The sequence below is a fragment of the Saccoglossus kowalevskii genome, chromosome 8 (assembly GCF_978046115.1).
Source record: "Saccoglossus kowalevskii chromosome 8, keSacKowa6.1, whole genome shotgun sequence".
NCBI lineage: Eukaryota > Metazoa > Hemichordata > Enteropneusta > Harrimaniidae > Saccoglossus > Saccoglossus kowalevskii.
Genome location: NC_140648.1, coordinates 1652864 through 1678003, shown reverse-complemented (window position 1 = coordinate 1678003; position 25140 = coordinate 1652864). Strand labels below are relative to the sequence as shown.

Genomic DNA, 25140 nt, shown 5'->3' with positions numbered 1-25140 from the left:
CGGCCAAAAATAGATAATAACCAATACAAGTTGTCAAATGCACACCCCTTTTACGAATAGTTTGTACAGTACATTCGAACCCGGATGATGACCTCAACATGGCGGCGATTATGAAAATGAGGTAAAAGTTGACGACAGCGAATGTTTTGATTGGCATTAAATATTATAATTTTGTGAAAGGTAAGAACAATCTGAGTTACTTTGTGATTTTGATGAAAGTATAAAGTATCATTAACCAGACATTTAATGCCTCATCTACAAAGTACAGCAAATTTAGCGAGGTATCAGGGTGACTGAGCACGGTGGGGGGGGGGGGGGCGGTAATTATAAACAAAAATGTACAACTACAAATGATTAGATCCTTGTTTTGTTTTTGTTTTTCGCAAAAGCCTCATTTCCTGAAAAGTAGGACGCATATACTCCATACATGCCACCGAATACTGATAACCTGATTCTTCACTATCTTGCCTGCGGATGAAGTGACACTTGGAAAATGTCACAAAGCACCTTTTTGGAAGATGTGTGCAGTTGGGATGCAGACACATGTAAGCAAAATTTGACAGATTCACTGCCGCAGCTAATCATATCCTTTTTAAAAACGGGATAAATCCCAATGATCTATGATTGCACTGTTATACATTGATTACCATAATTGCTCTATTAGTGGTACACGTACATTATAAATCCCAATGATCTATGATTGCACTGTTATACATTGATTACCGTAATTGCTCTATTAGCAGTGCACATTATAAACCCCAATGATCTATGATTGCACTGTTATACATTGATTACCATAATTACTCTATTAGTGATGCATATTATAAACCCCAATGATCTATGGTTGCACTGTTATACATTGATTACCATAATTGGTCTATTAGTGGCGCACATTATAAACCCCAATGATCTATGATTGCACTGTTATACATGGATTACCGTAAATGCTTTATTAGTGGTGCATATTATAAACCACAATGATCTATGGTTGCACTGTTAAACATGGATTACCATAATTGGTCTATTAGTGGTGCACATTATAAACCCCAATGATCTATGATTGTACTGTTATACATAGATTACTGTAATTGCTCTATCATGGTGCATATTATAAACCCCAATGATCTGTCATTGCACTGTTATACATGGATTACCGTAATTGCTTTATTAGTGGTGCATATTATAAACCCCAATGATCTATGATTGCACTGTTATACATGGATTACTGTAATTGCTCTATCATTGTGCATATTATAAACCCCAATGATCTATGATTGCAGTTATACATGGATTACAGTAATTGCTCTATTAGTGGTGCATATGATTATAAACCCCATTGATCTATTATTGCACTGTTATAAATAGATTACCGTAATTGCTTTATTAGTGGTGCATATTATAAACCACAATGATCTATGATTGCAGTTATACATTGGTTACCATAATTGCTCTATTAGTGGTGCACATTATAAACCCCAATGATCTATGATTGCACTGTTATACATGGATTACTGTAATTGCTCTATTAGTGGTGCACATTATAAACCCCAATGATCTATCATTGCACTGTTATACATAGATTACTGTAATTACTCTATTAGTGGTGCATATTATAAACCCCAATGATCTATTATTGCACTGTTATACATGGATTACAGTAATTACTCTATAAGTGATGCATATTATAAACCCAATGATCTATGATTGCACTGTTATACATGGGTTACTGTAATTGCTCTATTAGTGGTGCACATTATAAACCCCAATGATCTATCATTGCACTGTTATATGTAGATTACTGTAATTACTCTATTAGTGGTGCATATTATAAACCCCAATGATCTATTATTGCACTGTTATACATGGATTACAGTAATTGCTCTATTAGTGGTGCACATTGTAAACACCAATGATCTATCATTGCACTGTTATACATGGATTACTGTAATTGCTCTATTAGCAGTGCACATTATAAACCCCAATGATCTATTATTGCACTGTTATACATGGATTACTGTAATTGCTCTATTAGTGGTACACGTACATTATAAATCCCAATGATCTATGATTGCACTGTTATACATGGATTACCGTAATTACTCTATCAGTGATGTATATTATAAACCCAATGATCTATTATTGCACTGTTATACATGGATTACCGTAATTACTCTATCAGTGATGTATATTATAAACCCAATGATCTATTATTGCACTGTTATACATGGATTACTGTAATTGCTCTATTAGTGGTACACGTACATTATAAATCCCAATGATCTATGATTGCACTGTTATACATGGATTACCGTAATTACTCTATCAGTGATGTATATTATAAACCCAATGATCTATTATTGCACTGTTATACATGGATTACCGTAATTACTCTATCAGTGATGTATATTATAAACACAATGATCTATGATTGCACTGTTATACATGGATTACCATAATTGCTTTATTAGTGGTGCATATTATAAACCCGAATGATTTATGATTGCACTGTTATACATGGAAGACTGTAATTGCTCTATTATTGGTGCATATTATAAACTCCAATGATCTATGGTTGCACTGTTATACATGGATTACAGTAATTACTCTACTAGTGGTGCACATTATAAACCCGAATGATTTATGATTGCACTGTTATACATGGAAGACTGTAATTGCTCTATTATTGGTGCATATTATAAACCCCAATGATCTATGGTTGCACTGTTATACATGGATTACAGTAATTACTCTATTAGTGGTGCACATTATAAACCTCAATGATCTATGATTGCACTGTTATACATGGATTACTGTAATTGCTCTATTAGTGGTGCACATTATATTCCTCAATGATCTATGATTGCACTGTTATACATGGATTACAGTAATTACTCTTTTAGTGGTGCACATTATAAATCCCAATGATCTATGATTGCACTGTTATACATGGATTACTGTAATTGCTCTATTAGTGGTACATATTATAAATCCAAATGATCTATGTTTGCACTGTTATACATTGATTACCATAATTCGTCTATTAGTGGTACACATTATAAATTCCAATGATCTATGTTTGCACTGTTATACATTGATTCCCATAATTGGTCTATTAGTGGTACACATTATAAATCCCAATGATCTATGTTTGCACTGTTATACATGGATTACAGTAACTACTCTATTATTGGTGCATATTATAAAACCCAATGATCTATGATTGCACTGTTATACATGGATTACAGTAATTACTCTATTAGTGGTGCATATTATAAACCCCAATGATCTATGGTTGCACTGTTATACATGGATTACTGTAATTGCTCTATTAGTGGTGCATATTATAAACCACAATGATCTATGATTGCACTTATATATATATATGGGTTACCATAATAATAATTGCTCTATTAGTGGTGCACATTAAAAACCCCACTGATCTATGGTTGCACTGTTATGCATGGATTACCGTAATTGGTCTATTAGTGGTGCATATTATTATTCAGCCTACACATACAAGACATGCAATTTATCATTTTGATGCACCTCTTTTGGAGATGCACTTCTAACAGAGCAAAAATGTTACTTTGCTGTGTTTATATGTTTATTTTAAAGCTACAATGTTTGCAAGTTTTTTGACTATCGTATTTGCTCTATTGGTAGCATAGATGTTTGTACAATAAAGGTGTGTTTCTGTTCTATGTGGAAATTAGGTTGTATATAATTCAGCATACTGGACATGTAATTAGCTTAGCTACCTTAGCTACAATGATCAATGACAGCACTGATATACATAGATTACCTGTATTATGTTTACCTTAACTAGCAATACTCTATCTTGAACCAAACACAATCTACAGATAAACAAATGCTGATTTTGAAAACATTGACATCTTCATTTCTACCTTGCTTGCAAATATATGATGTGGAAGTCAAGTTGTACTCACAGATATTTCCCAAGGTTTGATAATTAAACTTTTTCATTATTAATTTTGACTGACTGGCTGACATTTTTGTCTCAAAGAATAACATTTCAATATTTAATTTTTATTTGTTATTTAATTTTTAATTTAATTTTTATTTTTTTTATTTAGAAAGACCTATTAACTGTTTGTTCACGTGATTTTGCAGTTCATTGTTGTTTTCTTCCTGGCACCATTTTAAAGTCAATTTTCTATTGTTGTTCCCTTATTCTTTAAATCCCACCACCCTCCCCAAACACACCTCCTTATCTGTGTTGCCCTACTTGTATATGTGTAAGAGTTTTTTTGTTTTCAATTTGATTTGTTTTTTCTTCAGATTTCATTTACATGGTTCTCATACACCCACCTCAACTACAATGTATCTTGGGGGGTTATTCTGTAATTATCATTACATCATTCTGGGGACTTCGCCATAGTTTTATGGGGCTCATATCCATCCAAGATAGTATTTTTACTTTTATAGTTGTACTTTTTAACCATCAGTTTGCAGCCATGCTGCATCTATCATAACTACTAACTAACGCTGCCTATACCTCAAATTGCAGTAATGCTGCAATCTTTCATTACACTACAGCCCCAGCGGCTGAAGCTTCATTACTAACACAGATTTTTGAGTTGTGTATTATTTCAGAGTTCTTGTGTTCATGACATGTCCATCCTGGTGTATTTCTTGTAAGCCAATGGATTTCGTTGTGTGCACCCCTGTTTTGCCAAAGTACTACCGGGGCGATTTTTCAGCAGTTTTTAATTTTTTTTTTTTAAATATTTTTTAAATATTTTGGCGTAAAAGAAACATGATGGATACCCTATAGCATCGAGCATTTATATGCGACCGGAATCATTTGTTTACGATGAAACTAAGTTGCATTTTATTTGCATTTTATAACAATTAAACAAATTTATTTTTTGTGCGTTATTATAATCACTACTGAGTAATAATCAACAATTGTGAAACGCAGCATGACCGGATTGCGCAACTGTGATCGTTTGCTACTACGCAATGCAGTTGTGTTCGTTTTTATTTGAAACTTCGTTTACAATATACTTTCCTTACCAATAAAATAAAAAAAAATGTATTTGAAAAACACAGGGTGACATGTAATGAAATTTCAGGCGGCCTACTTTATTCAGCAAGAAAAAAAATGCATCAAATTTTAGATGTTTCTGCAATACTTTCTTACGTTCTGGCTGGCCCAATGAAATAGAAGTCCCCAAAAAATGTTTGATGATTATTTTTCGAAATTTTGAATCCCAAATAAGGGCGAATTTACAGCAGAATCCGGTATAAAATACAGATATATTTAAAATATCTGAATTGAACTTTTATGAATTAACGGATTTAAAACGGCTCAAATCACTAAAAATATTAATTTCTGAACCAGTCTGCAATAAATTATTGAGTGTTCATAAGCAGATTTCTTTCAAAGAAATTTGTATTGACATTTCTCATTATGGAATACTGGTAACTTTGTTTAAATTTGGTACAAAGACAACATACTCAAACTCAAATCAGTACATTTCTCAGGTATACTATACCTGAGCCGAGTTATTCAAAATTTATGAATCACAGATGTGTTACTGTTGCATGCTGGTTGCAGTTGCTTGCGTTTGTTATAATGCTGGGATGTTACTATGACGTTTCAAAATATGGTTTTCTTTTTGAAGTGTGTCTTCTTCTCTCAATACTAGACGCGTCTCATATTTAACGATACTTTAGATGAAATTTCTTCTAAGTTGTTAAAACATAGCCAGGATGAGAAGACTTTGGAAACTATTTTGGAGCAATGTTTATCGGTAAGAATATTTTAGGTTTCTATACCAGTAATGTCTTCTTTGAAAATGATTGGAGCTTTAATGACAGTTCATTTTTCTAAATTCCAATGATTGTCTAAATTCCATTGATTTTTGTGCTGGGGGGGGGGGTTCACTGAATTCTAATTTTGCATCTACGTACATTAAATAATTCATTAGCACATGTAGATAGACTGTAGTGGCAATATAGAGGTTTATGTTTCACACAATGCATGTGAAATTTGAACAATAACAATGTAGTAAATCTGTAAATGTAATAAAATACTGCATGATGATGCAAGTAGTTCATCGCATTCATGTAACAATAGTAACCATTTATTTCTATTTGTTTCCTAGATTATACTTGAAGTTATTGAATGTCTCACTTATTGTATACAGCATACATGCCATAGTAGTAATGATGGTGTACATTTGCAATCTATTAATTCATTACCAAGTACAGTTATACATGTAGTTAAAGAATCCTATAATCATTGCAAGGTAGGTCAATGAAGCCCTGCATAGAAAGGCTGCCATTTTATCCTGTTAATGAGAAAGAGTGGTAACATCAGTTATTTGTTTCCTGTATCAGACTAGCAATTTAAAAATTTATTTCATGATGGAATAAAGAACACATTTTACTTGAGAGTTTTTGAGATACTTCACAAAATCTGCATATTTCAAAGGTTATAGGTTCAAATGCTATTTCCTGATTATTGCTAGCCAATATGTGTTTTATTACAGTAATAATACCACAACCTGATTCTGATACCCACTAAACATGACAATTATGTACCTTGCTTAGAATGTGAGAAATATTTATTTTATTTTTAATAAAAAACAATTTATTTTGAGCAGTGAATGTTCTACACACCAGTGGTCAGCAGACTTCAATTTATAATCATGGTCAATGTTAATGATTGTTGATTTCACATTAACATTTTTAACATATGTATATTTGTGAAAGTAGATTGAATCTATGAAGAAACATGCAAAGTTTAGTTGAAGACTTATACTTGGTTGAAGATTTTGTGCAATGAAGTAGTAAATGAAAAGCATATTTCCCACAGTTTGTTGTGAATCTTTGATGCATACCTTTTTGTGTGTAATAGTGTCACTCATTTTCTATGGTCACAGGAGAGCACAACATTATATGGTAATACATTCCACCTGGTGTCTGCCACTTTAAGCCAGTTGTTCAAGAAATCATTTGAATTGGAAAAATTGCTGTTGACATTACTACATGTTGTGGAATTATCTGGCACAGAAGATGATGTCCAGTCCATAACTGAAGGTTGTACATCTATCAATATTAGATATTTGTGCCAAGTTTGTAGATTAAAGACCAGACATAATAGTATACATATGTGTACTTGTATGCAGGATGATTTGATTTTATTGGCCTCGTTTTTGCATGCCAACTCTGACTCATTTGTGGCCACTTGAGGGCAGTCACTAGCTGCATGATTGATGAATACTTCAAAAGAAAATGTGTGCCCATACATTGTCATTTAAAGGTTGCTTCTCTTCATCAGTATGGACTTTCAAGCCCAGCAAAATCTTGATATCAACAGTTGCAAGCTTATTCAAGTACAGAACAGGGCTTGATTTTATTTGTATTTTTGTTGATTTCTCTGGCAGCTAAATGTCTGTTTCTTTCTATAGTGTGCAATGGTCTGTTTAATATATGTAATGTAATCAGCAGTGTGGATGACACTGTCTTGCTGAGAACTTGGAAGAGTTTAGTTGAACTGTCAACAAAACAAAAGCTTTTACTTCGAGATAGACTTGAGGTATGTAGTTTAACCTATATATACATGTATAGTCCCATGCATTGGCTGGGACATTAGGTCACTTGTTTGTTTGTTGATAGTTTAATTTTATTAGCTCTAGATTAATGTTATAATATGTTATAATACTGGAGTTGATGGTCATTAAGTATCACTTCACGCTATAAAACTTCACTTATCTATAATACAATCACTGGAATGAAGAAATTAATTAAAGTTGTGTTTTTTCATAACCTAGGTGTCCAACATGATTAAGATGTTATGCCAGGAGATCCTTCTCACATACGAGTATCTATTACAATTAGCATGTGAGTCAAGTAGTTCTCAAAATGCGGCTAATGATAAGATATTTGGAAGGAAATTCAAAGTATGTAGATTCTATGTGAATATGTTAATGACTCTGGTCAAAGAATTTGATGGTTACCTGGGTCCTTGCTATCAAGAAGTTTACAAGCTTATTTTATCTATGCAAAGGTGAGAGAATCAGTGCATGATAGCGCCCTCAAGTGGCAACATAAACACTTAGGATATCAATGACTAATCTTTCAGAAAGGAAATTTTTTATATTTTTTAAACATTTTGTTCATGACCTGCAGCCAATGGGAAACTATGTCTATGGAATTCAGAATTATTAAATAAATTATAGTGAAAACTTTGGGACAAAAATATAAATTTTGATTTATGTCTTGTTTGTTTCAAGATGAAATTTGAGAAAAATCACATTTTCTGTGAAATATAGAATTCCAAACATTAATTTGAATTAAAATTTATCTTTAATGATTTTCAAATGTAAAATACATAAACACTGTACATCAGCTCTCATCATAAGCCATCAAAGGGTTGTGCCTGATAGCTGACTTGATATGAAAAATATTAGTGACAAGTTGTATTTTGCTGTCACTAACAGTTCGGTGACAATCTAGATGTAATCTGTATGCCTTATCCACCATACACTAATATTGCCTACTACTGTAAAACCATTTATTTCTTTTTTTTCACTGGCAGTATGTCACCACCTAGCTTGTATGCCTCATCTACCATGCAAAGATCTAAGATGCAAGATATGAAACAATCTCTACTTGTCTTTATTGAACCATTAGTTCATATGATGCTACCTTCAAGAGGGTTTGCTGAAATCATGACAAACAAAGTCACAGGTATTTGACATATCTATTATTACTAATTTTTACCCCTTATCCTGTCAGCTTCAAGTCACTAATTTCAGTTTTAACTACTAAAACTTATTTCATCTATCTTGTCTCAAGTCATCACTCATCACTGAATTGCTAGACTTTTTAGGAGCTGCATTTTTAGAAAATAGGGAAGCCTGATCATTGGTGTATCAATCTTTGCATATGGCTTAGTTTAGTATGCTTAGTGTTATAATTACTGATATACCCCTGGTATACTTTTGTGACATCACATCAAACAAGCAAACAATATACCGTACTTCCCCGAGTATAAGCCCAGGGGCCTGAACATGTAAAATCGGAAAAAATAAGGGGTGGGCTTATACTCGAGGACCACCTCAGACAAAATTATTTTTTGGTGCGTTTAAAACTGTAACCATCTTCCAAGCTCGAAACATTATCCAAATTACATTTTTCGTTCACAGCGCCGGTCTCGGAGGAATATTTTTTGTTGTTGAGAAAACAAAAATGCGAAACGAGTCGTCATTGATTTCAACGACGCTTTTTACAATGAAGAAACAAATATGAACAAAAAACAAAAATTTTTTTACAATACGGTTCATATACCATCTGAATTTACGGTGCAAAAATGGGGAGGGTCCGTGGGAAAAACGGTCGAAGGCAAGATCGTACGGAAACTCTCGATAAAAAGCTTCTATTTCTGCCATGGTTTCATCATAATTTGACCCGAACAACTTCCTTTAACCTAACAGGTCACGTCTTTCGTTAACCAATGAAAATGCTCTTTCATACAGTCAAAGTTTTCCGATTATTGACGAAGTATTTTTTTCAATGCATTGCGGAAGTGTATTAACGCGATGTTAAAATGGGACCTGTTAACACTGTTTTCGACAAAAAACGGTGACCTTTTTACCTAAAAGTTGTTGATTCGCAATTTTCGAAAGGTAAACTGAGGGTGAGGGAAGTATTTAAACCTTTCACGGCTGCCAACAAGTCAGCCTAAGAATAGTTTGCTCGTTCACACCCCATTCACGATAGTCTCAATGGACAAGATTATTCGGAAAAGTAAAACGATGATAGTGACCAGGTTTCACGACTTGACGATCACATTTTTAGCTGTTTGTAAAACTACTACTCAAAAGAAATATGGATTATTCGAGTATTGCAACATCGGGGTTCATCCACTGCTGTTCCCAGAGATTCACTTTGATCCGAAGACAGTACACTGTCGCATTGACCTTTGCTGTGCACCAGTCGATACTCTCGCTGTACTGTCTTTGTGCATACTTTGAGGTATCCTCGTAATAACCTTATTATTATACATCTTTTCCTTCCAAGAATACATCATGGGAATGTCGAAATCCAAAATGTTTGGAACAGAATCGGCGAACTTCTTTGTGTGGAGTCCGGTCAAACCCTGGTGGCAGCCATGTTTGTTTTTATTATTAGTGGACACTTACGCGAATAATCATTCCATATTTGGAATTGGTATTCCCTAATATGGTAGGATTAAAATACCCCATAAAATATCGCAAAATTACTGTAACATATGGCGTTACGATGACAGATGTACCGTATAATAATATAATATGTCATCCACATCACAATTTTCCAAAACACCAAAAAAACGAGTCTCTTGTGAAATTATGTTTCCATATCTCCAAATTTGACTTAGTGTCATGGGAAGAAAAAGATATAGTCATATATTATTTTTATATGAATTCTGATATTGTTAATACATTTAAAATAATTTACATTTAATTGAGTTTCCACCTTGATAATTGAGAACTTCCGTTTCTGCTTTAGTATACATTTTTGTAGACTTGCTGACTGTTATGATTCAGATAAAAAATCTTGAAAAATAAATGTTAATTACGTAAACAGCGGTGAACGCACTGCCCTGAATGCAGACTGCAAAATTACCTATTTTCCTTTCAAGGCTATTTCTCGTTCACCCCTTACGCAATTGACAATTATTTTTCAAGAATTGTTATCAGAGTCATAACAGACTTCAAGAAAGTCAACTGTTAATACAATGAATAAAAATAGATTTTTGTTATTTTTTTATTACAAGTGTAGAAAAAGACCCCCTGGACGTATGCTCGGACATGACCTCAATTTCTTTATTGTATCAAAATTGGGGGTAGGCATTTGCCGGGGCATTGGCTCTTACCCAGATAAATATGGTATATACAATGGTACATTTGTATATCTCCCCCATAATGTGTTGCATTAAATGAGCAGAAATATGCTAAGTTGTGTAAAATTGTTAATTCGGTTTGAACTGCCTTAACACATTCTAGACAGTAAACATGTACCCCTTATCAATACAATCTTCTGTTTTCAGAATTGACTCCTGAGTTATGGTTTCCACACATCAACTTAATGAGTCAGATAATGACAGAGTTATCCAATCAGAAATCAGATGTCATAGATCTTTGGCTTGTACCTAGGTGCCAGTCAGAAGATGCACCAAGAGACAGTATTATTGCATGTTTTTTTCATTCTATTCCAAACTGTAAGTTATTTCTGCTTATTTATTTGACATACAATGCTTGTTTTTTGACATGTGTGTACATTTTAGCACAGTGACATTATAGATTATAAATAATTATTTCGATGTGCACATTGTTTGCAGAGATTCAACCTCTGTATTCTGAGAGTACCCAATTTCAAGGTTTGAACCTCTGTATTCTGAGAGTACCCAATTTCAAGGTTTGAACCTCTGTATTCTGAGAGTACCCAATTTCAATGCTTGAACCTCTGTATTCTGAGAGTACAAAATTTCACGGCTTGAACCTTTGGTGTCCTGAGAGCACCCAATTTCAGGGCTTGAACTATTGTACTCTAAGGGTACCGATATATCCAATTGAGTACCCTTGCCTTACCGATCCTACCAAATTATATTTTAAATGTTTGATGATATTTTTGTTTAGGTTATGTGGAACTCAGTTTACCATTGTATATGCCTGGTATAATGTGTGACGGTAAACCATACAGGGAAGTCAGTTTCTATGAACATGTCTGTGTTAAACTCTGTGGATTTATTGCTGCATTGCCTTCCTCATACTTCCATGTAGTGGAAAAATGTGTCTTTGACAATCTCGTCAATCAGAATTTATTTTGTAAGCTGTTGGCGATGGATGTTTGCTGCTTTATTTCAAGGTTTGTCATTTTTACTTCCAGTACCATGTATTAGACATTATTAATTAAACATATCATATCCATGACTTTGAAATTGTTTTTTTTTTTTTTTTTTTTCAAGAACCAATCAATGCATTTCGATGAGATTTGGTACATACAGATGTAGATGCTCTGGGGCACTGTGCAGTTTTAGGTTGAAATTCATGCATATTAATTACCTCGGAGCTGAACTACTGCTCCTCCCACCGGCTGATCTGCCAAAGTTCAATTCAATTCAATCAGAGCCGAATGGAACAGTGGCAAAAAAAATAGCTGAAAACGACTTTGGTGTTTTGCTTGTGTTTTTTTTTTTTACATGGCACAATGCTATTGAGCTGGAAGAAAAAAAAGAAACAGTCACGAGTCTGAACATGGAGGTAGAAAAGAAATGAATGCACTAGTGTTATGATTTAGGTACTAGTATCTCGAATAAACAGGCATCACGGCAGCTGAAATGTGTTACAGCCTATTCGTTTTAATAAGTTATTGTCATGCAAAATTACCATTTTGTAATTGTTAATAAAAGTAACAGTTGTCAATCTAAACCTACAACAAACATGTCACCGTGCCATGACTGCTGCTACAATTTTTATCTTTGGTGTCTTTAAAAAGTTTCTTCAATTTTCATTGGATCTGTTTTGTCGCATAATTTCGTACGCCATTTTTCTGTTTCCCGTTGAGCTATCAATCTATCGCAGAATTTCTTTACTCTGGCAAATAGATATTAGTGCAGGAAATTGTGTGAAGCGAATGATGTTGTCTCCGCCCACAGTCCCTCCACAAGGGACTGTGCTCCACCATAATTCAAATGGGAGGTTACTTTAAGAAGACGAGATTGAGGGCAAGATTTGGTCTCAGATAGTTGGGTCCTGATGCGTATGCATAGTCGAGGCCATGTTGGAGCTCAACCCTATCGGAATTCAACCCCAAGGATGTAATGGAGCTGAACGCGTATACACGGCCATTTTTGCTGGCTCGAGCTGTAGAGCTCCGATAAAATGCTATCATGTGAACGTACAAAATATAGCAATAACTCGCAGTAACCAAAATTGTACAATCAAATATATTTATTACAAAAATAATGTGCTTGTTTTCTTGTCATGGTTTCAGATGGGGCAGTGATGATATCCGATTACATTATGTTAATTACTTTGCTGAACTGTTAATTAGTTTGCCTGATGTCCACACCACCATGTGTGTTGTTTTTGCAGAACTGTTGAACAGATTAATTTCTTTTCTCAGTGACCATCAACAGGTACATTACACACAGAATTACTCCATCACATCTTTCTTTAATCTGTTCCCCCCTAAACAAACACTTGAGTTCAAGTTTTGAACTGGCCAATTTTTTAAAGTACAAATCAGTGATTACAAAAACATGATATAACATACATGTTGCATGATTTGTTGTCAGAAAGTGATATTTTGGTCAAAACACAATCACTTTTACTACACATTTTATCTTTTAAAAAGGGCTAAATGAATGAATGAAATACGATAATTTTAATTATTAGAATCATACACCCTAATACAAGTCAGCAATAAAAATAAACTTAATCAGATTCACTCGTGCTACCATTATGCAGATGTAAATATTATGTAATGTGAAGTAAAATATTCAGTCCATGACTACCGGTAGTAGCCAAATTTGAAACAAGTCTGAATCAATCTTGTAATGATCCTGGTTTCAATTATCCTAATTTTTTTGTTTTTTATTGTTTGTGCTAACCTCAAGTATTTTTATATATTAATATTTTTAAAATTGCATAGTCTTATCTTATCATCCTGACCAATGGTAGAGTAGAAAAGAAGAGTGCATTATTTCGCATCAAAGCAGATGTAATTATTGTAACTTACAATACACTTGTATTTTCAGAATGACTTTCTTAGCAAGTTTTCTAGCACACAGTACCCAGCATTGTGGAGTTGTATATCACTGTCTGTGTTTAAGCAGGGAGACTGTAAACAAAATATAATCAACAGTATTATGAAAGATTGTGTAAGAGAGATACAGGCTTGGATCTCATCTCTACCAAAAACTAACTCATCTTTGGAGGAGCTGGTATGTATCTGTAATTATGGAGTGTAGCACTTTGACAACAATATATTTGTGTAAATGAGAGTTGGTGTATCATTTTTACAGTCTTATGCCCTAAAAATTAAAACTACATGTATCTGTAAGTTTTACAATTTAATTTTTTAGTTGATATATAATATTCATTTTTTTTAGTTATTTTCCCTAATCAACCACAATCACTCTAAACATCAATAACACTAATTTTATTGACATTTTCCTTATATGAAATGAAATTTGCATTTACATTCAATGATTTAGTTCATATGATAATGTTAGCCCCAGTCATATATTTTAAAGAAGTTTATCAAAATGTGGTCAGTGTATTTGTCAGACAAATGAAATACAAATTACTGTAAATACTTTTAATTATTTTTATGTTATTACTGTAGACATTTTGGCTGTTTTGTATAATGATTTTTTTTTTTGTAATTTTGGAAAATATAGGAATTTTTGATTTTAATTTCACTGATTCAATCTTTTAGCAAAAATAGTGAAAATAAAGTAATTGGTTGTAGTTGGCCAAGTAACGATAAAACATGTATAATGAATAAGTATAAATAGGTTTTCCAGTCAATCATACCAGTGTGATTCTTTCCCTTTTATAGACAGTTCATCTCAGGCTATTGTGTAATGTAATGAAACAGACTGCACCATTCAACATATCAACACAACTACAGACATCACTAAATGAGATAATAAGTACACTATGGGAAGTACTTTCATTAAGACAGATATCTTCAGATGATGTCATAAGTGTATTGATTAGATTGTCCACATACAATCTACCATATCTACAGTCTGCTCACTTAACCAAGGTAAATATATTCTCATCTTTTCAGAACCACCAAGTTTTATAGTATTTATACCACTTTTGGTCATGTGACCTGCCCATGTATTTATTATTTCTGTAACACCATACCTGACATTTTGTTTCTATGTACATGTATATTAGTCAATTTCAAAAGTTATTTGCTTATGCATATTTGTAATTACCCTCCAGTTTAGATTCATGGTTATGTTAATTAGTAAATCACACTTTATTTTTTAGCCATCAACAGACTCAAGGGGCTTATATTATGGGTTCAGTCTGACTGTGCACTCTTGTATCTCTCATATATACAGACCAACTTCATTAAAACTTGTGATATAGACAAAATAAATTATGACCAGCAGGTGATGTCAAGTATGTCTTTTTAGTCCCCGTTCGGACGAAGTCCGAAAACGGGGACTTATAATTCGGTCTCCGTTCGTGCGTCTGTGCGTCCGTCCGTCCGTCCGTCCGGAGTCATATCTCAGAATCCCTTGGACCGATTCTGTTCATTCTTTGCATGTGCCTAGTACTTTATTTGGGACATATGCACATGCAGTGGTTTAGCGATTCGATTCAGAATGGCCGACTGGCAGCCATCTTGTTTTTTGAAAATGTTGTATTTTGGACATGCTTTGTCAGTTGTCATTCAAACTTGGTACATAGATTATACATGTTAGGTTACATGTCCATGACAATTTATTTCGCAATTGCATCAAAGATGGTTGACTGGCAGGCATCTTTTTTTTTATTTTATTTTATGCGGTATCTTGGAAGTGCTCTGTCAGTTTTCATTCAAATTTGGCACATACATGTACTTTATACATGTTAGGATGCATGTCCATGACAATTTGTTTCAACATCTGGTCAAGGATGGCTGATTGACAGTCATCCGACTTTTTGGCTTTACTACTATATTTCCTCAATTTATGTACCATTTTCATTCGTATTTGGCACATACATCATACATTCAGTGTATTTCATAATCAGATCAAAGATGGCCGAATAATGGCTGTTTTTATTTTGGCCATATTACTACTACACGGAGCACGTGTTTTGATGTAAATAAACAATCTGTTGTATATGCCACTTGGAACTCAATTTTCAAGGACTCGCTCACGACAACCCCTCCGCTTTAATATGACGAGCAGAAAGAGAACTTTCAAACATTTAACGGGGACTGTGTCATTTTCAATGATTTGTTTGTCAATAATTGTGTCTTTTTGGCGGAAAATGGTCATTTTTGGTCTAAAACAATGCTATATTTCTCTGGTTTGATTATGCATGGAAAAGTTTTGTTCAAAATTAGAACAACGACAAATCATAGTAAATACATATTCTACTGACATTTGATGGTGCTCCATGCACTTTTGGGTTGTATTTTGGGGACAACATGGGCAGTTTTGGTCAGGTTATGGATGTTATGTCTTATCATGTTATGTTAATGAGTGAATTTTTGAACATAAACAATTTTGTTAAGTGTCAGGATGTTTCTATATTTATTTCTCACTTTCGTTAGGTTGTCATTAATCACCTTAGGCATGGTGTTTCAGTGTATGTGATTGACACTTTCCTTCCATCATGCATACATGTTGTATTGTTTCTATGGTAACTATGATGAATGCATGTAATCTGTATTTTTCCTTCAAAGTCTTGAACATGATAGACATGTTTACTTAATGGGACATAGAGATTTGTGGTGTGTTTAATTACCATATATAGGAACATTCTACAGAATTAAACTCTAGCAAGCTCTTGAATTTAACATAGTTTTTCAGGTTTCTGTGTAAAAGAATGCTAAGAATTTAGTTTCAAAGAAATGTTTGCTAGGAACCACACGTATGACATCTGATACTCTGCAAATGTATTATGTATTTATTTTCTGTCAGGTGAGTTGAATGTGTGTTGATACAGACCTAAAGCTGTGGGCTATACAGATGGAATATCTGTTGTATCTAGAGTAATCTAAACATATTTTATTTTACAGGTTGTGTCTGGTTTGTTGGTTCTACTTTCATTTCCTCCACCTGTATCAGTTAAATTATCCATCACTGAATTTCTGAGGCATTTCAATAAAAAGGAAGTTACACCTGGAGTTCAGGTAATATTAAGTTAATGGCTTGTAGAGTACTTGTAGTTCTGTATTTGCTCTGGACTATTAGTATTGTATACACTTTATCTGCAAATGGCAGAAGTATGTCATGGTCAAAATAAGTCGTACTTTAATGATCTGTTGTACATTAAATACAATTATGGGTTTACATAATACTTCTATTTGGAGATGCAACGCTAATGAAACAAATACAGTTACTGTTTTATTAATTATTATACTTACAGTAAAGCCAAACCAAAATACTCTGATTCTGCACATCATGTGTGTCGGTTTAAAACATTCAAGTCACAGCATATTTTGATTGTTTTTAGAATTTTATAAAAAAAATGAAAGATAAATTCAGTTTTTATGAAAAATTATAAATCAATAATAATTTTAGAATAATAATAATATTAAAAAACAAAGTGACGAGAAACATTTTTAGTTGTGTGTTCAGTAAGACCTTAAAATCTGTACTATTATAGATAGAAATAGATTGGATTGGAAAGTATTTATAGCAGTAATGTTTATCTAGTGGGTTACAGTAAATATGCAACTCCATCAATTTATGAAAGGGAAAAATTAAATAGATTAAAATCAATAAGAGAACAACTTTCAGAATGGCAGACAAAATTAACTTAGATATTAAGGTTAACCAATAACATTGAACATACTCTGCATGGCTTGAACATTGGAGTTGAGAGGACACTTACTGTCCAGGCAAAGATTTATAAAATACCCTTAGCATATACGGTAGGAATAATGTATGGAATATCAAACGCCACTAAGGCAAATTTATTAGACATCAAGTCAATTGCCTGTGAAGTTCAAGCCCAGAACTCTGATTGCATTAACATCATCATAAATTGAAGGTATTAAGGTAGAGATGCAGTTTACCTGACAGGTATTCTAATTAGTTAATTAGGAAACCAAGATGACCTCCCTTGTTCACAAAACTATTAATTTTCGGAAAGCTTATTGTATGAATTTTAAAATTTTTTTAGCATTTTTTTTTATGGACACTGTAGTTTGAAATATGCTAAAAAATGTGCTTTTTTGGTCAAAAGTGATTTAAAAAAAATAGCTCCTAAACTATGCTTCTGTTTCCTGTCAAAATTGGTTTATGGGTATGTTTATTTACTATGAAGAAAGTGCCATCTTGAAAACTATCTACCAGTTGTTAATTTTGCAGGGCAGCAGCCCAAATTTCACTACTTCAAGTTTATGCATAAATTAACACCCAGTCTAGTTGTCTGTACGATTATTGTAACACTGTTTAACCAAAAACAATGCCCCAACAGCGTTTTGAAGATAAACACATTGTCAATCATTTGTGAAAATTTCAAAACAAAAGGTCAAAGTGTCTAGGAGCTATTTTTTTTTAAAGTTCTGGGATGTGCACTAAAAAGAAGCTGAGATAATTGCTAATTTGCATAACAATTCACTCAGTAAGAAGTTTGCTAATGCTCATAATTAAAATGGCTGTAACAGTTCCAAATTTAAATGTATTATCGTTTTGTTAAAAGTTAAATATAGTGCATAATATGGAGATTTCTTTTTTTCACCATGTTTCTTTTTTATTATTTATGTACAGCCTTGCTAAATCTTGCTAAGCATACAAAAGAGAGAATGTTTGCACCTGTTATCTATATTTTAAAATCGTTGTTTGAGTATGTTCCACTATTCACAATTCTACAAAATGTTAACAGTCTATAGCCAACAATGTTTGGATAATAAAAAGCAAAAAAAAAAAGTGGTCACGAACCTGCATCTCTACCTTAATTGAGTATTAGTTTTTGAGAATGTAACGAATATTAAGATCTGTTTTTTGATTGCAGCAAAGACAGATTTTGACAGATTTACCTCAGTTATTTTCTGATATGCTGAATGATACAAATGTAGTTGTACATCAAAGAGCTTTAGAAGCATTCAGTATATTTGCTGAGGTGAGTATGTAATGTTATGATGTGTATATTAACAGCCACAACTCTATTTGTATAGGACAATGGGCTAATGACTTGTGGATATTGCATCTCATACACATATGTATCATAGTGAACTACCGGGTACATGTGTATTCCATCACAAATTATCTTTTTAGCTCTTGTAAAGTGACAATGCAGCCACACAGTGGTTGACAAAGGATATTGAATGAAAACTGTCAACTATTGAAAGTAAGCATCACACTTAGAACAACGGACATGAGTTAAGGAGTTGTAGAACTGCATGTATATGTTATCTCTCCTGAAATTGTGAGCTTGCCTGACTTATTGGGGGGAGGGTCTGGATCTGGTAGATATTTTCAAAATGATTTGGTCCAATTTATTATTCATTGTTAGCAAAGCTCATCTCTAACTGTAAAACTCATTTGTTGAGAATGAAAATGAACTGTTTCTCTTTCACATTGTTCCACTATAAACCTATAATTCTTGATTCTAAGTGTTTATCTAACTGGAAAATACTCATCAATGTTCAAATACACTGGACTAGTCAATTATTTAATGTATTTGTATCTTTAACAGGAGACTGTGTATGAGCAGATAGTTCCTCAATGCTTACAGAAAGGAAATATACAAGACATCGTAGTCAATTTTCTAAATAAGGTAGAATATACTCATTACAAGTGATCTTCTACGACAATATTTAAATCAAATTGGATCAAGGTAAAATTGCAGCCCTTATTGAGTTAACAATCATAAATAATCATAAAGTCATCACACATCACATTACTTTAACATATATTTATTCCATTACTATTAGTTTTGAAATTATTACTTCCTCGTGTCAGAGCAGTATTATTTTGCGTGTCTGCTGGAACATTTTCTAAAGGTACTGATTCTGTCGCCGGGGTTTTCAGTCCATCGCTGATACTTTGAGCATCATGTACCGAATCAGGGTTTCCATGGCGCCCATTCCGTGAGGCTTGAAATGAGTTGCGTATATTGCAAGACATTGCTTAATTGTGGGACCCCTCTAGGGAATGAATTACTACGTTGATAGCGCCACCATACGGTCAATATGGGAAAGCCGTTTGGATGCAATTTATTTTCTGTGCCAAATGTGGCCCGATTTAATTGAAATATTGCGCAAATGGCGCAAGGGTGCAGCCTGGTGAGAACACTGGCATTGCAGCAAGATGAAAAAAAAGAACTTGTTTCTGGTCATACTCTTCATGTAGTTCAACCCTACTGTATTTACTTCAATAGATTCCATTCGCTGATGATGATAGTCTACCAACAAATGTAGAAGTATTGAAAAATCAACAGACGGCTGTTGAGTATTTACAAAGGGATAAATGTGATGACGGGGAAAAAGCATCCGTTGTCGGAACTAGAGAATTGATTGAGGTAATATTCAAATATATTTTGTTGTCATTCTCTTCATATTTTGCTATGTGTACTGAGCCAAATTTACCTTAAAGCGTTGCTCCACACAGTTGTTTACTTGGTACATAGCTGTTATCATTTCAAACGAAGGTGTTAATTCCGTAAGCTAACTTCATGCATTACGCTATTATCCGATTTGAAAGGACCCATTGAATAGCAATGTTCAATTCTCATGGGGCCTATGGAATCTTTAGAAAGCATTTTTCATGGGGCTCCTTAGTTAGTTCTGTGCTTGCACGAAACAGCGCATCGTCATAAATAATTGTGGTTTATTTTAATGACCTACACAATGTAGTTGAAGCACAGTACAACATGAAAAAAAGTGCCGAAAAAAAAATCGTTATATGGCTATGTGGCACAGGATACCCAGTTACCCAACGAACAATATACACAAATATGTATGCCACTCAAGCGTTACAAAAAAGGCCTTGAACACAGACAATGTTGTCGTTCACCAATAATTCACTGCAGGGATATAATTTCAGGGTACATTTGTGGGATATTTCAATTTATTTATTTCAAAATACATTTGTACTTTGTCGGGAATGTTGTATATTAAATTTGAGAAATAGTACCAGTACCCACAGCTTGGTTCGTCTTTTTATCGACAATGGGGTCAAAACCATCTTTTTCCCTTCTCATAACTGACCTAGTTCACCTCTGTTGCCGCTGGAAAAAAAGAATCGAGCAAGTTTACAAGCCCTGATACCACGAATGTCTTTCTTTACGCAAATTCACTAAGGAAGTTAATGGAATTTTTACGCACAATCCTTTCCCTCTTGTGCACAATCCAGCTCATGCCATCTGCAGTCGCTCGGGCCGGACCACTTCATGGAGCGCAGCGCGGCCCCTGAAGTGGCCAGACAAACAGCTCACATCATATCATTTCCAATTAGCTCTATGATATCACTTACATCATCAACTCCATAATTACATAAACATACCTAGAGATTGAACAAACAACTCAAGGATGTGTTATCAGTAGCTATCTGACACACAATGAGTGTTTCCAAACATTTGAGTGGTTTGTCTCTGCCCCTGTTTGTTTCACAGATTAGTCATTTGCATATGAATGTGTCGGACACAAGGTCACACAGCCACTGAAAAAAAATCATTGATTTTGGTGTTTTCATATGCCGAATTTATCCAATTATAGCTATCCCATTCCTTTATTTTTTTGGTTTCTAATAGCCTTACACATTTGGATGTCCCTACACATGGTAAAACAGACCTTGATGGGAAAAAAAATTGATTGTGCCGATAAACAAGCTTGAAAATCTTTGCTGTTACTTCATGGATGTTTTCTAGGAGTTTATGTTTTTCAAAATACAAGGTCTTTAACAAAAAATAACGTATACTTATTGTCGTCAAATTAACACCAAATTTTCACAGCTTTAAGGTGACAATGAGAGGAACTTGAATGTGTCCAGACAAACTATTTCATCGATTATTTACCATTGAGTTGTGGTTTGAGTTGGGGGCAATGTGACTAAAACAGTAATTGAAATTCAGCACACTATTTTTTAAAACGCGTTGCTTGAATAAAACTGACCAGACACATTCAATTTACCAGACTATTGAACAACTAGGAAAAGTGAAAAAAATACTTATCGCCAGCATAAATGCGTAATTATTTTTTTTACAGAAAAAGTAATTTTTCACCTTTGATTGAGTAACGTGTCGTAGAATGCAGATACGGGCATGCAAAATACACTTGTGAAAAGCTTGAAGTCTGGCGATTCTAAAAATATATATTTTTCCGGGTCTATTTGTAGTCATTTTAGTCACAATTAGAAGATAAAAACAAGTATGCAAATAATAGTCCCGCTGCCTTAATTGATACCAAATGAACACACAGGAGGAAAATGCTGACAGCACTGATGTATTTTCTTATTTTGAGTTTCTGGGTGTGTCCATTGTTTGCTACACTACTGAACCTGCTCGTGACAGCATTGGAGATTGAATTTACAATCAGTTGTCCCATTTTCTACAGTTTTTCACAAGTTTCACAAGTTTTACAGATATGCTTGTATGTTGCCCCCCCAAAAATATCTTACAAAGATGCATGTAACTACTGATACCAAAATGATATTAATTATACATTGTATTTAACTTTTCAAATGTACTTGGATGACTACAATACATGATCGAAACTAATGCTGATATAGTAAAATATCTTCCTAATTCTGCACATTTCTGCTGATTGAAGTGAATTGTGGCTTAAGCGACCAGAGAACACAAAACTTGTCTGTTGTGGTTCAGTTATGGTATTACATGAATGAGCAAACTAAGTGAAAAATGCAGCTCATAACTCAACAAATAACACATTCGGTAATTTTGTTGATCTGGACTAAAGCCACATTGCTACAATAAAACTACTCAACCTATCATGATCAGTATTAGTGGATTTTTAAATCCCATAACTTTGATATTAATAATTGATTTTCTGTCTGATTCAGCCCTTCTGTAAAAGAACCAAATATGATGATTCCGCATACAGGGAAGCAGTTAACTCCATTGAAGAGAATGTCAACCATATAATGGAATTAAAAGATGTAATTCCACCACCTGATTGGCTTACTGATGAACTTCAGAAAATACAAGAAAAGTTGAAAAGCCTATCTTCTTGTTGATACGGTATTGGTATGTGAAGGGCCTGCCTTTCCCCACTTGAATACTAATGATGCATCTCCCTTCAAGAAAGGAATTCTTCTGTGGCATATATGCATTGCTAATGAGTCCAACATATGTTGTGTGTGTGTGTGTGTGTGTGTTCCCATGTGAGCTCATTATATGAATAGCCAGGTGTACATTCTGTAAATCAATGTCACAGATAGCACAGTAACCTTCCAGAGAACAATTATTCCCTTTCTTGAACAAGTTGTTTAATATATCTTTTATGCAAGTAATTCACCACTATTGTTTAATGATTGTACTTGGTTCATCACGTACAACCGCATATGGATTTTGTATTGTTTTTTTCTTAATATGTGATATTAAAAAATAAAATAATTACTTAATCAATAACCTTCACAATAATACACTTTTGTCTAGTCATTTAAAACTATAAATAGAAAATAATTTATTGTTAGGATTGATCAATACAGTTTCATGAAAGTCTTGACATTTTTAGTCCCCGTTCGAACGAAGTCCGAAAACGGGGACTTATGTTTTGACCTCTGTGTGTCCGTGCGTGCGGACCTGTATCTTAGAAATGCCTGGACCAATCACAATCAAACTTCACACATACATGATATCATACATATGCACATCAATTGTTTCACGATCTGATTCAAGATGGCCGAATGGCGGCCATTTTTGTACAAAAATCATCAAAATCAAGCATTTCCCGGCTGTTTACAGATGGATTTTGTTCAAACCTTGTATATGCGTTGGACATTATAGGACCTTGATGAACATCATTTTGTTTTACGATCTGATTCAAGATGGCCTAATGGCGGCCATCTTTGTGCTAAAAAATCATAAAAATCAAGCATTTCTCGGCTGTTTACAGATGGATTTTGTTCAAACTTGATATATACATTAGACATTATGGGACCTTGATGCAAATAATTTTGTTTTTAAGATAACATTCAAAATGGATAGACAGATAAACAGATATATTGGTTTGACGATCCTATTCAAAATGGCCGAATGGTTGTCATTTTTGTGCTAAAAAATCATCAAATATCAAGAATTTATGGCATTTATGGATGGATTTTGATCGAACTTTGTACATACATTAGACATTATGGGTTCCTAATGCACGTCATTTTATTTTTCAGATCAGACTCAAAATGGCTGTCCGGTGGCTATTTTGTTTTAATGAATGGGTTTCCAGACCCATATGTCTGACTTGTTTTGACTGATTATGTTCAAACTATTAATATTCATTATACATCATGTCCTTTTCAAAGTGGCCTAATGGTGGCTATTTTTGTGCTAAAAAACTTGTTCTATTTTTTAGATCGGATTCTGAATGGCTGACTAGTGGCCATTTTGTTTTAATGAATGGGCTTCTAGAGCCATATCTCTGACATGCTTTGACTGACTATGTTCAAATTTCATATATTCATTATACATATATTCATAATGGCTGATTTTGTTTTAATTAATGCTGTTCCAGAGCAATATCTCTCAATACTCATTTGATGATCAGATACAAATGTCAATCATTTAAATGTTAAATAATCATATTCCTGACATGTTTATATTCCAGCTATATTACTATAAACAAAACTTTATATCTTAAATTTGATAACTAACGGGGACTGTGCCATGTATGGCTTGTTTTTTTATATTTTTGTGAACAGATTGTTTAATGCTTATACAAGGTCATATTGGTGTTAATAAAACAAAACATTGTCTCTTCTCGTGATTGATTCTGACAGCATTTAGACAATCATAACATACATGTAGCTCCAACTTTGAGAATAAAAACATGGCTTTTGAAATGACAAATGCCACACCAGATCTCATATACTATTTTCGCTCCTGGGTGGATGGCAACATCAACACAATAAGTATGGTTTTACATATGCATGTACTTCAGTAAGCATTATCAGCATTCCTTCTGTATTCATGCACCATACAATCCCAATAGAGGACATAACAGAGCATGTAGCAGCCATTAGTGCATGAATTCATGAAAATATATATGCAAGTTACAGCTCAACGATTTGATCATTGATGAGGAAATGGGCTCTACTACATATACATGTAAATGCACTAAATCATCAACAAAATGGAAACGATGGTTAAAAATTTAGTCTTCACACACTGTTTACTAAATCAAATTGTTAAATTTGACAATTTATTATATGTGCACATGTCAAAAACATGTTTTATCCAAGACATTCAACACACTAGTCATGAAGGC

General features: G+C 33.7%; 1 protein-coding gene across 1 annotated transcript; it reads left to right on the top strand.

Moving 5' to 3' along the window:
• Positions 1–99: 99 nt before the first annotated feature.
• On the top strand, positions 100–23300 carry LOC102808652 (FIGNL1-interacting regulator of recombination and mitosis-like). Its single transcript, XM_085502634.1, has 18 exons — positions 100–180; positions 390–583; positions 3833–3961; positions 5673–5777; positions 6132–6275; positions 6912–7068; positions 7440–7567; positions 7803–8038; positions 8570–8721; positions 11063–11233; positions 11652–11880; positions 13882–13960; positions 14581–14790; positions 16771–16884; positions 18714–18821; positions 19398–19478; positions 20082–20222; positions 22721–23300. The coding sequence occupies exons 2-18, from the start codon at positions 494–496 to the stop codon at positions 22892–22894; spliced, it is 2448 nt and encodes an 815-aa protein (XP_085358760.1). The 5' UTR covers positions 100–180; positions 390–493; the 3' UTR covers positions 22895–23300.
• Positions 23301–25140: the final 1840 nt, after the last annotated feature.